At 42.4% G+C, this 15,977-nt stretch overlaps 1 protein-coding gene across 1 annotated transcript in view; it reads left to right on the forward strand.

Annotated features, from left to right (window-relative positions):
* The window catches only part of LOC149457149 (lymphocyte antigen 6E-like), an 89,968-nt gene extending 74,198 nt beyond the window's left edge, over positions 1-15,770 (forward strand). Inside the window, exons 2-3 of the mRNA XM_089684000.1 lie at positions 13,413-13,532; positions 15,458-15,770. Of these exons, the coding sequence (XP_089540126.1) occupies positions 13,413-13,532; positions 15,458-15,711 (374 nt within the window). The 3' untranslated portion in view covers positions 15,712-15,770. The remainder of the gene's footprint in view (positions 1-13,412; positions 13,533-15,457) is intronic.
* Positions 15,771-15,977: the final 207 nt, after the last annotated feature.

Consider the following 15,977-nt stretch of genomic DNA (forward strand, 5'->3'; position numbering starts at 1 on the left):
CATGTATAATACATAAGGGGGGGATATGATCTCCATGTATAATACATAAGGGGGATATGATCTCCATGTATAATACATAAGGGGGATATGATCTCCATGTATAATACATAAGGGGGGGATATGATCTCCATGTATAATACATAAGGGGGGTATGATCTCCATGTATAATACATAAGGGGGGATATGATCTCCATGTATTATACGTAAGGAGGGATATGATCACCATGTATAATACATAAGGGGGGATATGATCTCCATGTATAATACATAAGGGGGATATGATCTCCATGTATAATACATAAGGGGGGATATGATCTCCATGTATAATACATAAGGGGGGATATGATCTCCATGTATAATACATAAGGGGGGTTATGATCTCCATGTATAATACATAAGGGGGGATATGATCTCCATGTATAATACATAAGGGGGGATATGATCTCCATGGATAATACATAAGGGGGGGATTTGGTCTCCATGTATAAAAACATAAGGGGGGATTTGGTCTACATGTATAAATACATAAGGGGGATATAATCTCCATGTATAATACATAAGGGGGATATGATCTCCATGTATAATACATAAGGGGGATATGATCTCCATGTATAATTCATAAGGGGGGGATATGATCTCCATGTATAATACATAAGGGGGGATTTGATCACCATGTATAATACATAAGGGGGGGATATGATCTCCATGTATAATACATAAGGGGGATATGATCTCCATGTATAATACATAAGGGGGATATGATCTCCATGTATAATACATAAGGGGGGATATGATCTCCATGTATAATACATAAGGGGGGATATGATCTCCATGTATAATACATAAGGGGGGGATATGATCTCCATGTATAATACGTAAGAGGGGATATGATCTCCATGTATAATACATAAGGGGGATATGATCTCCATGTATAAATACATAAGGGGGGGATATGATCTCCATGTATAATACATAACGGGGATATGATCTCCATGTATAATACATAAGGGGGAATATGATCACCATGTATAATACATAAGGGGGGGGGGTATGATCTCCATGTATAATACATAAGGGGGGATATGATCTCCATGTATAATACATAAGGGGGGATATGATCACCATGTATAATACTTAAGGGGGATATGATCTCCATGTATAATACTTAAGGGGGATATGATCTCCATGTATAATACATAAGGGGGATATGATCTCCATGTATAATACATAAGGGGGGGGGATATGATCTCCATGTATAATACATAAGGGGGATATGATCTCCATGTATAATACATAAGGGGGGATATGATCACCATGTATAAATACATCAGTGGTTCATATAGTGAACTCGGTGTAGAGTTAGTCACCCTGAGGTCATCACGTCTGGAGGAATAGAGATTTAACTTCCACATGTGCAAAGGCTTCTTTACAGTAAGAGCGGTGAAAATGTGGCATAGACTTTCAGTTCTTGCCAGATTAGTAGATTGTTTTAAAAAAGAAAATAATATAAGAGATTACTAGCATTTATAGGTAACAATATGAGGGGTAGTTGATCCAGGGAATGTGTTATCAGATAAGATTTTTCCCCCTTTCGTGCAAACTGGATCATGCTTTATTGGGTTTTTTGCCTTCCTTTGGATCATTTGTGGGTATCGAATTGTATATATGGAGGTTTTCTATTTGCATGCTTTTTTTTTTATGTTGGTTGAACAAGATGGACTTGTGTGTTTTTTTCAGCGTGAATAACTATGTGAATATGTGAACTATGTGAATATGTAACCTTTGTGAAATACAATAACCCCCAAGCGGATCACACATAATATAGTAGAAATACTGTGTTTTTCCTTTCCTGCATTCTTTAGCTCAGCTTACCAAGGTGTCATAAGGGCAGGGTCCATGGTGTGCCAATATGGGAGGGGGGGGGCAAGATATATATTTAGGGCATGAGTCTTGGAACTCCATACTCACAAGCAACCTCCAGCTTACAATGGCAGCACACACAAGCATCCTACTGCTGGCAGCTCTCTGTGTAGGATCAGGTAAGGGGCACTGGACATCATTAATATTATGATTTTTTTCTGGGGAATTTTACAATTTTATGATACATTTAAATACATTTTTCAAAAAGCAACAAGTAATTTATAGAAGCTACAAACTTGCCATACCCTTTGAGATGACTGCAGTACAGCTACAATTACAAACGAAAAACAAAATGGCGCTGGGCGAGGACCACACATGAAGAGTCTAGATAGGTTAGTGACAAACGATGGATACAGCAGGAAAAATAAAATAGGGGAATAAGTGTACAATAGTAATAAGTTCAAAATGGGGTGGCGATGAAGCGACGAATGGAGACGGGGAAGTCCATAGTCAAAGGGTCCTAGGTGGTGGATGGATGGTGAAGGCAGCTCCCCATAGAGCGAAGCAGGACTCTGTAGAAAATAAATCGGACACTGAGATTGGCGCCCCCTTGTGTCCGATTCAGTTACAATTACAACTTTCTTTAACCACTTGCCGCCCAGCCACTGTAGAAATACGGTGGCAGGGCGGCACGGCTGGGCAAAACCACGTTTTAAAAAGTGTGTTTTCAAAACTGGTAGGGGCCACCGCCGCCCTACCTGTCTTGCCGATCACGGCCGCGGATGTCAGTCGCCGGGTCACAGCCGGTCGTTACCGGCTATGTCCCGGCGATTAGCGGCAATCACTGACAGAGAGCACAGCTGCAGTAGCTCTGCTCTCTGTCAGTTCCCTGACAGCTCCTGACACGCTGATCGGGACAGAAGACTTTATCTGTACGGATCAGTGTGTCTCCGTGCAGTACACACCCCCGCCCCCTAGTAAAACACTTCCCTCACACAGTTAACCCTTTCACTGAATAAAAAAGTTAACCCCTTCCTCCCCAGTGCCATTAGTACAGTGTCAGTGTTTTTTTTTTTGCACTGATCACTGTATTGGTGTCACTGGGGATGTCAGTGACCCCAAGTCAGTTCCCCCCACAGTGTCAGAACGTCCGCCGTAGTCCCGCAGTCCCGCCATAAGTCGCTGATCACCGCCATAAGTCATGATCGCCGCCATAAGTCGCTGATCACCGCCATTATTAGTATAAAAAAAAAATTTAAATCCCAGAATCTTTCCCACCATTTGTAAACGCTATAACTTTCATGTAAACCAATTCATTTGCACGTATTGGGTTTTTGTTTTTTTTTTAGCAAAGACATGTCGCAGAATACATTTTGGCAGAAATTTATGACTAAATTTGATTTTTAAATTTTTTAAATTTTTACATTTTTTTTTATTGGACATGTTTTATAGCAAAAAGTCCAAAATATTGTTTTTTTTCCTCAAAATTGCCAGCTTTTTTTTTTATAGCGCAAAAAATAAAAAACGCACAGGCGATCAAATACCACCGAAAGAAAGCTCAATTTGTGGGAAATAAAAGGAGGTAAATTTCATTTATGTACCGTATTGCATGACCGCGCAATTGTCCGTTAAACTAGCGCAGCGCTGTATAGCAAAAAAATGGCAGAAATTGCAGTATCTATACCATAGTTTGTAGACGCTATAACTTCACACAAAGCAATCAATATACACTTATTGGGATTTTTTTTTTACCAAAAACATGGAGCAGAATACATTTTGGCCTAAATTTATAACTAACTTTGAGTTTACTATTTTTTTTATAGCTGAAAGTAAAAAATATTGTTTTTCTTCAAAATTTTTGGTCTTTTTTTGTTTATAGCGTGAAAAATAAAAAGCGCACAGGTGATCAAATACCACCGAAAGAAAGCTCTATTTGTGTGAAAAAAAGAAACGTAAATTTCATTTGGGTGCAGCATTGCATGACCGCGCAATTATCAGTTGAATTAGTGCAGCGCCGAGCAGCAAAAAGAGGCGTGGTCATTAAGGGGGGTAAATCCTCTGGAGGGCAAGTGGTTAAAATGGATTTTAGTATCCTGCTCAAAGGCTACAACCATGCTGCAGTCTGGGGTTTGAGGAAACGACCCTTAGGACCCCCCTCTACCCCAGAAATTACCCCTTATGTAAAACCCCTAAAACATAATATATTTTGGGAACACAGATGTCCCGTAGAATAAATAGATGGTGGATGTCAATTTTTGATGTTACACAATATTTGTGCAACCTATATTTTCAGGAACATGCACAAGATACCTCCAGAAAATACTAGTTAAGACTAGCGGGTACCATGTACCCCATACGCATTCACATAGGGGGAGTCGGGATCTGGGGGACCCCTTCTTAAAGGGGGCTTCCAGATTCCGATAAGCCCCCCCGCCCGCAGACCCCCTCAATCATTGGCTACAGTTGTGGGGAAGAGGCCCTTGTCCCCATCAACATAGAGACAAGGTGCTTTGGGGGGGGGCCTGCCCCAAAGCACCCCTCCCCCTATTTGAGGGCATGTGGCCTGGTATGGTTCAGGAGGGGGTGCACTTTTCTCACCCCCCCCCCTCCTCCCCCGTTCCTGACCTGTCAGGTCTGGTATGGATTTTAGGAAATACCCCCATGGCATCTTTTAAAAAATTTTGATGTAGGGGTTCCCCTCAAAATCTATACCAGACCCAAAGGGCTTGCTATTGGTGGGGGGGAACCTCACGCTGTTTTTTTTTTTAAGTTGGGCTTTCATTTGGTGGTAAATGGTAATGGAGATCTCCTGATTTTTTTTATTATCAAAGGAAAACTGGCCCAAAATAGTAAAAAAAATCTTTTTTTTTAATTTAGCTGCGTGTTTCTTGTTACGACCATAACCTACCACCAAAAAACAACCCAAAATAAATTCTCCAGCTCTTGATGATCACAGCGATACCATACACGTGTATGTTATTTGTTGTTTGTACCCGTAATACAGCCCAGAAACAATAGTGCGCATTATGTTTTTGTCTTTTTTTTTTTTTTTTACCTAAAACACACTGACACTGAGATTAACACTAACTGACACCATGTTTTTTAAATCCTGACCTTTGACCTTGACCTTTGACCCTGACTTTAACCTAAACACTAACCCTGGCACTGAACTAGATCAAACTTTCATCTAGGTATTTTCCTTTTTTTTTCTCTCTATGCCAGGAGTTAGAGAGATACAATGTATCTCTCTTCTCCATTCATAGAGAGAGAAAAGAAAACAAGGGGGCCGTGCTGCACAGCTACTGATCACTGTGATAGCCAATCAGAGGCTATCATAGCGATCATGTGACCCGGGACCGGGGCTCTCAGTGACACCGCGGTCTCAGTGGTGGGAGCACGCCAAGCAGCACGCTCCCAGCACAAAGACAGGTACGCAAATATGCGGGCCCACGGAAAAAAGCCCAGTTCCGTGAGGCCGCATATTTGTATGACGTCGGCGGGTCTCTCCTTCAAGTGTCCCCCATGGCGGTGTAGAGCGGGCCTCTCCTCGTGTCCCCCACGGCGGTGTAGAGCGGGCTTCTCCTCGTGTCCCCCAAGGCGGTGTAGAGCAGGCCTCTCCTCGTGTCCCCCAAGGCTGTGCAGAGCGGGCCTCTCCTCGTGTCCCCCACGGCAGGGGAGAGCGGGCCTCTCCTTATGTCCCCCGTGGCCATGGAGAGCTGGCCTTTCCTCGTATCCCCTGCGGCAGTGGAGAGCGAGCCTCTCCTTGTGTCTCCTCTCAGCGGAGGACAGCGGAACTCTTCTGCACCTGTCCCCTCAGCATCGCTGCCAGTGTAATGGCGGTGCCAAAGAAGAAGCCGGAAGTCGGAAACCGGAAGTCGGCTTCAAAACGAGGTTTGGAGCGCAAATCGATCAGAGGCCTGGGGTTTGCATTGCAAGCCACTTGCTCCATTGTAAGCCACCCGTTCCATCTGTGCTCACAACAAAGGGATTTCTCCTCGCATTTGGCGAGCGGGCGAGTGGAATTTTCAAGCCCTGTTCTATACTATTACTCTATATCCTATGGCCGATGGAATCTAAATACAATATTTTATATATTATTTTTTTTTCTTTATACTGTTAAAGATATTAATGGTAATGTGGCATCAATTTCTTTTCAAATCTTTTTTATTGAATTTTAACAAATATATAAAAATAGAAATGTATCAAAATAGAAAATGAGTGCAAGCAAAACTTAGTACAACAATGATAGCACGCTCATAAGCCTGAAAAAGCATTCGCGTATTCGGCCTAATCCGCCAACTTAGGTATGCTTGGACATAGCAAATCAGCAAAGGCATATAATACCAACATAATGCACATAGTGCCATCACAAATATCCCAGGAGCGCAGACCAGAATATAGTCCGGCTCCCAAGTAATATCGAGCCAAAAAAAAAGAAAGAAATATAAACATAGGAAATGAGAAGAGTAAAGAGTTAACTGAGCACAAATTCAAAAAGATATCAGATCTAGCTGATACGCCATCATCCATGGTTGTATGTATTTTGTAATTCAATCCTATATATTCACATTATGCAGTACAAACATTTCTTTCCAACAAGACCATCTAAAGTCAAATAACCCCGTGTTCTGGGTGGAAATGGCAACGGCCCTCTCGCAGATGTAATGGGAATGTACTCTGTGAATAACGTCTGATATACTGTAGGTGTCCTTTTATCATGCGGCTGTAAACGACCGCCGCTCAGTTCTCCGGCATTCTCAGAGGAGAGAGTTCTCCCCTGAATGCCTTTTTATGAAGCGGTGTGGAACGCTTCTCCGAATGAAGAGAAAACCGATCTACAAACGCTTTGAACGCTAGAAAACGACTGCTTTTACTGCAATCTCGCGAGATTACAGTAAGAGACGAGTCAAACATCGTTTACTAAGCAGAGGTAAATTATCGCTGCTTCGTTTGCAATTCCCCCGATTCTCCAGCTCTGGGCTGGAGAATCTGGAGGGAGGACTCGGATCTCCAGTGAAGGGCTGACATCGCTCCTTCATACACTGGCCATCTGTGTGCTGAGATGATCAGCGGAGAACATGTTCTCCGCTGATCATCTCTGTTTCCTACACCAATAATGATCGGAGATCAGCAACGATCCTCAGCATCGCCACTGATCTCTGTTTCATAAAAGGCCACCATTAGAGATGAGCGAATTATTCAAAAATTCGATTCGGCTGATTCGCCGAATTTGCGGGAGAAATTCGATTCGATGCGAATTTATTCGCCACGAATTTAACTTATTAAAAGGGTTTCTAGGCTTCAGAGAGCCTTTATATTAGTGCAGAACACTGTACCTTTAATTTAAATGCCCTTGGAGTCTGCTGGGGAAGATAAATAATACTGTCAGTCAGTATGACATGCAGATGAGTGCCGTCGATCTTAGAATCACCGCACACTTCACTCATTTGGGCAGTCACGGGGCACGACGAAGAAGAAGAATGAAAAGAAGAATGAAAAGAAGAAGAAGAAGAATGAAAAGAAGAATGAAAAGAAGAATGAAAAGAATGAGAAGAATGAAAAGAAGAATGAGAAGAATGAAAAGAAGAATGAAAAGAAGAATGAAAAGAAGAATGAAAAGAAGAATGAAAAGAAGAATGAAAAGAAGAAGAAGAAGAAGAATGAAAAGAAGAATGAAAAGAAGAAGAAGAATGAAAAGAAGAAGAAGAAGAAGAATGAAAAGAAGAATGAAAAGAAGAAGAAGAAGAAGAATGAAAAGAAGAATGAAAAGAAGAATGAGAAGAAGAATGAAAAGAAGAATGAGAAGAAGAATGAAAAGAAGAATGAGAAGAAGAATGAAAAGAAGAATGAAAAGAAGAATGAAAAGAAGAAGAAGAAGAATGAAAAGAAGAAGAAGAAGAATGAAAAGAAGAAGAAGAAGAAGAATGAAAAGAAGAAGAAGAAGAAGAATGAAAAGAAGAATGAAAAGAAGAAGAAGAATGAAAAGAAGAATGAAAAGAATGAGAAGAATGAAAAGAAGAAGAAGAATGAAAAGAAGAATGAAAAGAAGAAGAAAAAGAAGAATGAAAAGAAGAATGAGAAGAAGAATGAAAAGAAGAATGAAAAGAAGAATGAGAAGAATGAAAAGAAGAATGAAAAGAAGAATGAGAAGAATGAAAAGAAGAATGAAAAGAAGAAGAAGAAGAATGAAAAGAATGAAAAGAAGAAGAAGAAGAATGAAAAGAAGAAGAAGAAGAATGAAAAGAAGAATGAAAAGAAGAATGAGAAGAATGAAAAGAAGAAGAAGAAGAATGAAAAGAAGAATGAGAAGAATGAAAAGAAGAATGAAAAGAAGAATGAAAAGAAGAATGAAAAGAAGAATGAGAAGAATGAGAAGAATGAAAAGAAGAAGAATGAAAAGAAGAAGAATGAAAAGAAGAAGAATGAAAAGAAGAAGAAGAAGAAGAAGAAGAATGAAAAGAAGAATGAAAAGAAGAAGAATGAAAAGAAGAATGAAAAGAGAAGAAGAAGAAGAATGAAAAGAAGAATGAGAAGAAGAATGAAAAGAAGAATGAAAAGAAGAATGAGAAGAATGAAAAGAAGAATGAAAAGAAGAAGAATGAAAAGAAGAAGAATGAAAAGAAGAAGAAGAAGAATGAAAAGAAGAATGAAAAGAAGAAGAAGAATGAAAAGAAGAAGAAGAAGAATGAAAAGAAGAAGAAGAAGAATGAAAAGAAGAATGAAAAGAAGAAGAAGAAGAAGAATGAAAAGAAGAAGAATGAAAAGAAGAAGAAGAAGAATGAAAAGAAGAAGAAGAATGAAAAGAAGAAGAATGAAAAGAAGAATGAGAAGAAGAATGAAAAGAAGAATGAAAAGAAGAATGAAAAGAAGAATGAGAAGAATGAAAAGAAGAAGGAGAAGAATGAAAAGAAGAAGAAGAAGAATGAAAAGAAGAATGAGAAGAAGAATGAAAAGAAGAATTAAAAGAAGAATGAGAAGAATGAAAAGAAGAAGAAGAAGAATGAAAAGAAGAAGAAGAATGAAAAGAAGAATGAAAAGAAGAATGAAAAGAAGAAGAAGAATGAAAAGAAGAAGAATGAAAAGAAGAAAAAGAAGAATGAAAAGAAGAATGAAAAGAAGAAGAAGAAGAATGAAAAGAAGAAGAAGAATGAAAAGAAGAAGAATTCCAGTACAGCAAAAAGTGTATCTGAAGAGAGCTCCGCTATTTCTGACAGTTCTCTGACAGTTCCTTCACATTTACAGCGGTTGAAACATTGTATCTATTTATTTCCGAATAAAAACATCTGTATCCTAAATGGAAACAAATAGATACAATGTTTCAACCGCTGTAAATGAACTGTCAGAACTGTCAGAGAACTGTCAGAAATAGCGGAGCTCTCTGCAGTGACACTTTTGCCGGCTGATCGGGGAAAATTCGATTCGTGCATCCGAAGTTTGCTAAAATTCGGATTCGATGTGAATCGAATTTTTCCTAATATTCGAAACGAATTCCACTTCGCCAAGTTCGATTCGCTCATCTCTAGCCACCATAGTAAAGGTTTTAAATGATTTCCAAGCAGCAGCAATGAAGAGCCTGGCTGCAATTAGTATATGGCCAATTATCGTTCTGAATTGCCCAGGAAAAAGGTTTAAGGTAAGATTCAGTAGTGCCAGGTAATGAGCTGGAGTTGTAGTCATTCCAGACACCCGAGAAATCAACACGAAAACGTCTTGCCAAAATTTGTGTAAATAAGTGCATTCCCACATAATATGTAGTAGATTGCCCTCTTTGCCACAATTCCTCCAGCATAATGGTGATTGTGACGGGAGTCACTTTGGGTGGGGGGCCCATGGATCCCAGCTCACTTTGGAGAGGTGGGGAGATCCCTGTATCAGCTCCCCAAATACCTCTTATGTATAAGTCACCCTGTGCCTGTTAGGGGTACAGGGTGATCTGTCCTAATATTGGGGTGGGCTTTGTCTCAGACTGTGTAGACATGTTTAGGAGATAGGTGGGGTGGGGGGTTGTTGATTGTTTAATGTTATGTGCATTAGCTTAGTGGGGGGTGTCTCCGGCAGCACTCCCTCCTGATGGGACTGTCTGCTGGTGTGAAGTTTGAATACCTGTGTGTCTCTTGTTACTAAATGTAGATTGCCCCACCCTGTGTCATTATGCAGGGAGGGGGGATTGTCCCCTGAGTGTATATAACTTGTATCTGTGTTCAAATAAAGTAGTCTACCTCCTGGTTTACTTCAAGACTGGTGTCGTCTAGTCTTGTATGGTCAGCTGTGGTGTCTGTTGTTGGTGTTCGGACAGGGAAGCGATATTCTAAGGGAAGTACCCAAGCGCAGTCTGTGGTCGGTTCCGGTACAGTGATGTGTTAGGGTACATCTTAAATAGTTTGTATGGGGTAAGGTAGTTACGGTAATGTGGCATCAATTTCAAATGTACGTTGGACAAAAAAGCTCAACAAACCTAATTCGGTTGCATAGTAGTGAGGATCTCACATAAATAAAAATATACTTGTAGCATACAGTTACCAGACTTACCACAATCTATTTAGGTTCATATTGGGGGCAACACAGTGGCTAAATGGTTAGCACCTCCACCTGGCAGTACTCAGGGCCATTGGTTCAAATCCCAACCATGGCACCCCTCTGCCCAGAGTCCACATGCTCCTCCTGCACCCACATCAGCCTCCCCCCTGGCACCCCAGCCTCCCCCCACACCCCCAAAGACATGCTGGTAGGCCAACTGGATCCTGTCTAAATTGTTCCTAGTATGTGTATGTATGAATGTAAGCTAGGGACCTTAGATTGTATGCTCCTCGGGGGCGGGGACTGATGTGAATGTACAATCTATGTGTAAAGCACTGCATACATTGACAGCACTTATAGACATACCATAAATCAATATTGATAGGGACCTCACATACATAAGAGTCATATAGATATCCCAGTAATGAATAAGTCAATAAACATAACATTGGGCTGAACAGCATAATGAGATCCATATAAGTAAGATAACTATCTACATATAATATACATAGTCCAAAGAAAAGGAACATACCACATTACCCTCTGTTTTGTGAGGAAGCCAGCAAAATATCCCTCCTCCATCCAGCATGATTCCATATAGGGAGCTATTGATGACATAATGATGTCATTGTGCATGCGTGCGTGAGGATGTCACGACACAATGTGTTGTGATGTCACGGCACACGCGCAACTGTACACACTGGAAAAAATCATGCCCAGCAGTCTCCCGATAAACCAAGATGGGGGGGGGGGGGAAATAGACAACACCCAGCTCCGGCCTCAACAGGCTCGGCGCCTCCTCCAGGGCTAAAACCATTTGTTGCACTAAGCAATCAAATGATGGAAAACAAGTGTGGGCATCTGGCTAAGCTGGATATTGACCGCACTCACAATGGGACCATTTTGACCAGAGACCTGCAACATATCTGCGCATGCATGGGGTATCCAAAGATGGCAGCACAGAAGGGTGGGGGGTGGGACTAAAATATTGCCAGATATTGGAAATGGGAGTGTAGGCTAAATTTTATAAAGAAATCCCTTGCTGTCATTAAAGTGTATGTCAGGGCAAAAAAATACACATATTTAATATATATATTTATTTATTTCAGGTACTTATATAGCGCCATCAGTTTACGCAGTGCTTTACATATATACTGTACATTCACATCAGTCCCCGCCTCCGAGGGGTGTACAATCTAAGGTCCCTAACTCACATTCATACACATACTAGGGCCAATTTAGACAGGATCTAATTAACCTACCAGCATGTCTTTTGGAGTGTAGGAGGAAACCGGAGCAAACCCGCCAATCACAGCCACGGATGTCAGTCACCGGCTGTGACCCGGCGATTGACATCCGTGGCTGTAATCGACAGGAAGGTAGGGCGGCGGCGCGCCTCGCGCACGCCCCCTACCTGTTTTAAAAACACACGTTTTAAAACGTGGTTTTGCCCAGCCGTGCCGCCCCGCCGCCGTATTTCTACAGTGGCTGGGCGGAAAGAGGTTAATATTGAGGCCACCATTATTGATCTTTCTGTGGATGGATAGGCGAACCAATCTCAACGTTCAAATGAAAAGTGTTTATAGCTTCAGCTTTAATTGCACCTTTTTCCTCCTGAGTCTCCCTGTTGGTAATGTCACCACACTTGTGCTACGATGGCAGATGGGACATCCAGTGTTTTTATAGATCTATGTACATATTTGCCAGCACACCATGGATCTTTGAATCGTGTCCAAAAGCTTTATTGAAAGTGATCACATCACAGCAATAGTTTACAACATTTCGGGGCTGTCTGGGACCTTTTTGTCAGGCAGGTGATGATCATAATATACCTGATGAAGGGATCTTGCGCGGCCCCCTAAATGTTGTAATCAGGGAAAAGAGCCAGTGATGTTGGCTCTTTACCATGTGATCAGCTGTGTCCAATCACAGCTGATCACATGTAAACAAATGCTGGTTACCGGCTTTCCTAAGACAGGGGACATTTACACTGATAACCAGGGCACTGATCATCAGTACAGGCCTATCAGTGCTAATCACTGCAGCATATCAGTACCCATCAGTGCAGAATATCAGTGCAGTCCCATCAGTGCCAATCCACGTCCATCAGTGCAGCATATCAGTACCCATCAGTGCCACCTTATCAGTGCAGCCTCATCAGTGCCCATCAGTGCCACCTTATCAGTGCAGCCTCATCAATGCCCATCAGTGTCCCCTCATCAGTGCCCATCAGTGTAGCTTATCAGTGCCCATCAGTGCCACCTCATCAGTGCCCATTAGTGCTGCCTCATTAGTGCCCATCAGTGCAGCTTCTTAGTGCCCATTGGTGCTGCCTCATCAGTGCAGCCTCATCAGTGCCCAACAGTGCAGCCTCATCAGTGCCTATCAGTGCAGCTTCATCAGTGCCCCTCAATGAGTGCCCATCATTGCAGCCTTTATCAGCGCACATCAGTGAAGAAGAAAACTTCAAATTTGTACAACAGAAACTGAAAAAAGTTTTTTTTTTACAAAATATTTTCGTTTGTTTAGCAAAAAACAAAAAAACTCAGTGGTGAATATTATGATGATATTACCACCAAAAGAAAGTTCTTTCACAAAAAAATGATACAAATTTAATCTGGGTGCAGCGTTGTATGACTGTGCAGTTGTAAAAGTGCAATAGCACTGAAATATGAAAATTGTTCTGGGCAGGAAGGGGGCGAAAGTGCCCGGTATTGACGTGGTTAAGAAGGGTTCATCTAAATTCGAGCCTACTGTATATAACCCACCCCAAAGCTGCGTTTTGGATCCATCCAATCCTTCAACAACCGTTATCTGTGCTGAAATCTCTACATCAAACCATCCCACATTTTTTTTACAGGCCAATGTATGATTGAGTTCATCTATTAAGGATAGAGAAGGAAAAGGAAGGAAAACCATTATATTGGTAAAAACATTGGTGAGCTCGTCCTGTGCTGCTGTTATCAGTGCGAATGTAGAAGTTTTATCTGCTTTTATTGGAAGGTGGACTCACACTTTAAATGGTTCTTTTTCAGCCTATTCCCTGCAATGTTACACATGCACCTCTGAAACCATCGACAGCAACTGCAAGACACCGACCACCTGCACATCTGGAGACGGCTACTGCGAGACGGATGTAATAACTGGTACAGCAGGTAAGACTTTACAAAAATTACTCATCCGGCCAATAAAGAGATTCTCTACATACCTACCTTCAGCCAACCACCTTGTCACTCTCCAATGGTTAGATGATACAAGCATCCCACAATAAAGCGTGTTGGTTTTCATGGGACCACACACCATAAAAGAAACCCCCCCCCCCCACTTTAGCTGGATTTATGTTAAGAACAGGCATCTTGGTCCCAATATATCATGGATTATACACCATGGCCATTCTTAATCCTGCCTACTAGCAATGTATTACATATAGCTGACCTTGGGGTCAAATCAAGTCAGTCCCTAGCCCAAATCGCACTGCACCACACCAAAAGTAGTGCATGCACTACTATTGTAAATGCACTGCAACTGGATCACATGGCACAAAAGTACCGGTGCAGGCATGTGCACTGTGTTTGTGACCTGCATTTGGGGTGTTGTTCATTTAACTGTGACACCCGCTGCAGATCGCAACTGCTGTTCATTCTGAACGTGGTGAGGGAAACACACAACGAACGTGGTGAGGGGAAAGTGCATGGAACATGATGAGGGGAATGCGCACGGAACATGGTGAGGAGAACACGCACAGAATGTGGTGAGGGGAACGTGCACAAAACGTGGTGAGGGGAAAGCGCATGAAACGTGGTGAGGAGAATGCGCACGGAACGTGGTGAGGGGAACGTGCATGGAAAGTAGTGAGGGGAACGCGTTCTGGTGTTCAGCAGCTCCTTACACCGTGACAACAGTGACACCCGCTGCAGTTCGTGGTGAGGGGAACGTGCATGGAAAGTAGTGAGGGGAACACCTTCTGGGGTTCAGCAGCCCCTTAAATGTCTGCACACTCTCATGGCACCCCATTGTAAAATTAAAACAAATTAATAGTTTTAACCCCTTGGCACTGGCGCCTCCTGGCCCTTTATGGGTTTCAGAAGCCGGGAGGCGGGGTGGGGTTTCAAGGTCCTGTGACCGCCGTGATTTGCCGTCACAACGGTCACATGATCAGGAAAGGTCCTGATTAAAAGAGGAGATAGGGATATGTACCGGATATGTGTGCTGGGAGCCCGCAGGACGCACGCTCTCAGCACATATGCTTTTCTTAATTGCCAGCAAATGTGCGGCTGCTCGACGTCAAGGCCCAGATGCCAGGCGGTCGCACATTTGCGTGCGGCCAGCGCGAAGAGGTTAAGCAGCAGCATCTACACATCATGTAGGGCACCTAACATTAGAGGTGATTAGAGCGTACCTTTGCACGCTGGTACTGTCTGGTATTCCAACATTTCTCTTCTTCTTCAGTTCCTCTCCCTCACGCAGCTCACATGACCCCAGTGCTGACAGAGAGGGGCAAAGGAGGGGTAAACAAGGCGCCCACATGGTGATCAAGGTCGTAATGCTGCACAATAAAAACCTGTGGCTTTGTGTAACAATATAGGCAGGCTTCATCCATCCGCCGGCTTGTGGACAATATTTTGGGCAATTTTAAGGTACACCATGGCTGAAAAATACACAAGCCTATGAGAATGCCAACACCGCTGAAGTAAATCAGAAGAGGGTTAACTGCGGGTCCAATGGACCTGTCAGTGAATTCTCAATCATCTCAGAAGCATCTCAAACTGATGTCAAAAGCGCCCTACATTTGCCCATGGAAGTCCTTCGACACAAGTCAGGAACCTATAGGGAATCTTAGAAGATGGGGGGGACTAGCTGGACTTGCACGGAAAAATTCAGGATTGTCTATAAATTCTGGTGCTGGATCTATCGATCTTTGGGATTTCTCCAAGGGTCACCTCATTGTATGCTTAGCCTGAATTGGCCAGGTTTGTGACATGCACACTTTAAGAGGTTACATAGTCCTGGTTCCAGGTTTCATCGAAGAAAGATATTTTACTAGCGTTTAAAGACTGTTCCATTTGTTTTGTCTACATAGGTGGAATAACTGCAACCGTGATCTCCAAGATGTGTGCATCCACCTGCTCACCCGTCACCGCCACCAATAATGGGGCTACAGGCACCGTCACCTGCTGCAACACTGACCTGTGCAATATCATCAATACCAACAATATCATTAATACCAACAATACCAGCAATACCAGCGGAGCCATCAGCATCAAGTCCAGCTATGCCGCCATTGTCCTGGGGCTGGGAATCATCCTGATTTTTATCAGTGACTCACTTCTCTAATACATGATGTGAGATAACAGATTGTCCAACCTGCATCAATAAAGCTGTTGCAATAAAAACCTTGGTGTTGTGAGCCTGTCTTTTGCCGTGTCTGTAATATTGGATATCAGGTGCCTGCATATAGGGCCCATATGATACCTTATACAAGAATACGGGGGCGTGGTCTGCCGAGATCCAAGATGGTCGTGTGATACAGGAGCTCCTGCCAGCCTGAGACCTTGCATGGATATTAGCAGAGGAGCGGGTGAGACAGAGCCATTACATGA

The sequence above is a fragment of the Staurois parvus genome, unplaced genomic scaffold, assembly GCF_062004578.1.
Source record: "Staurois parvus isolate SC_StPar_1 unplaced genomic scaffold, SC_StPar_1.0 ptg000333l, whole genome shotgun sequence".
NCBI classification, from domain to species: domain Eukaryota; kingdom Metazoa; phylum Chordata; class Amphibia; order Anura; family Ranidae; genus Staurois; species Staurois parvus.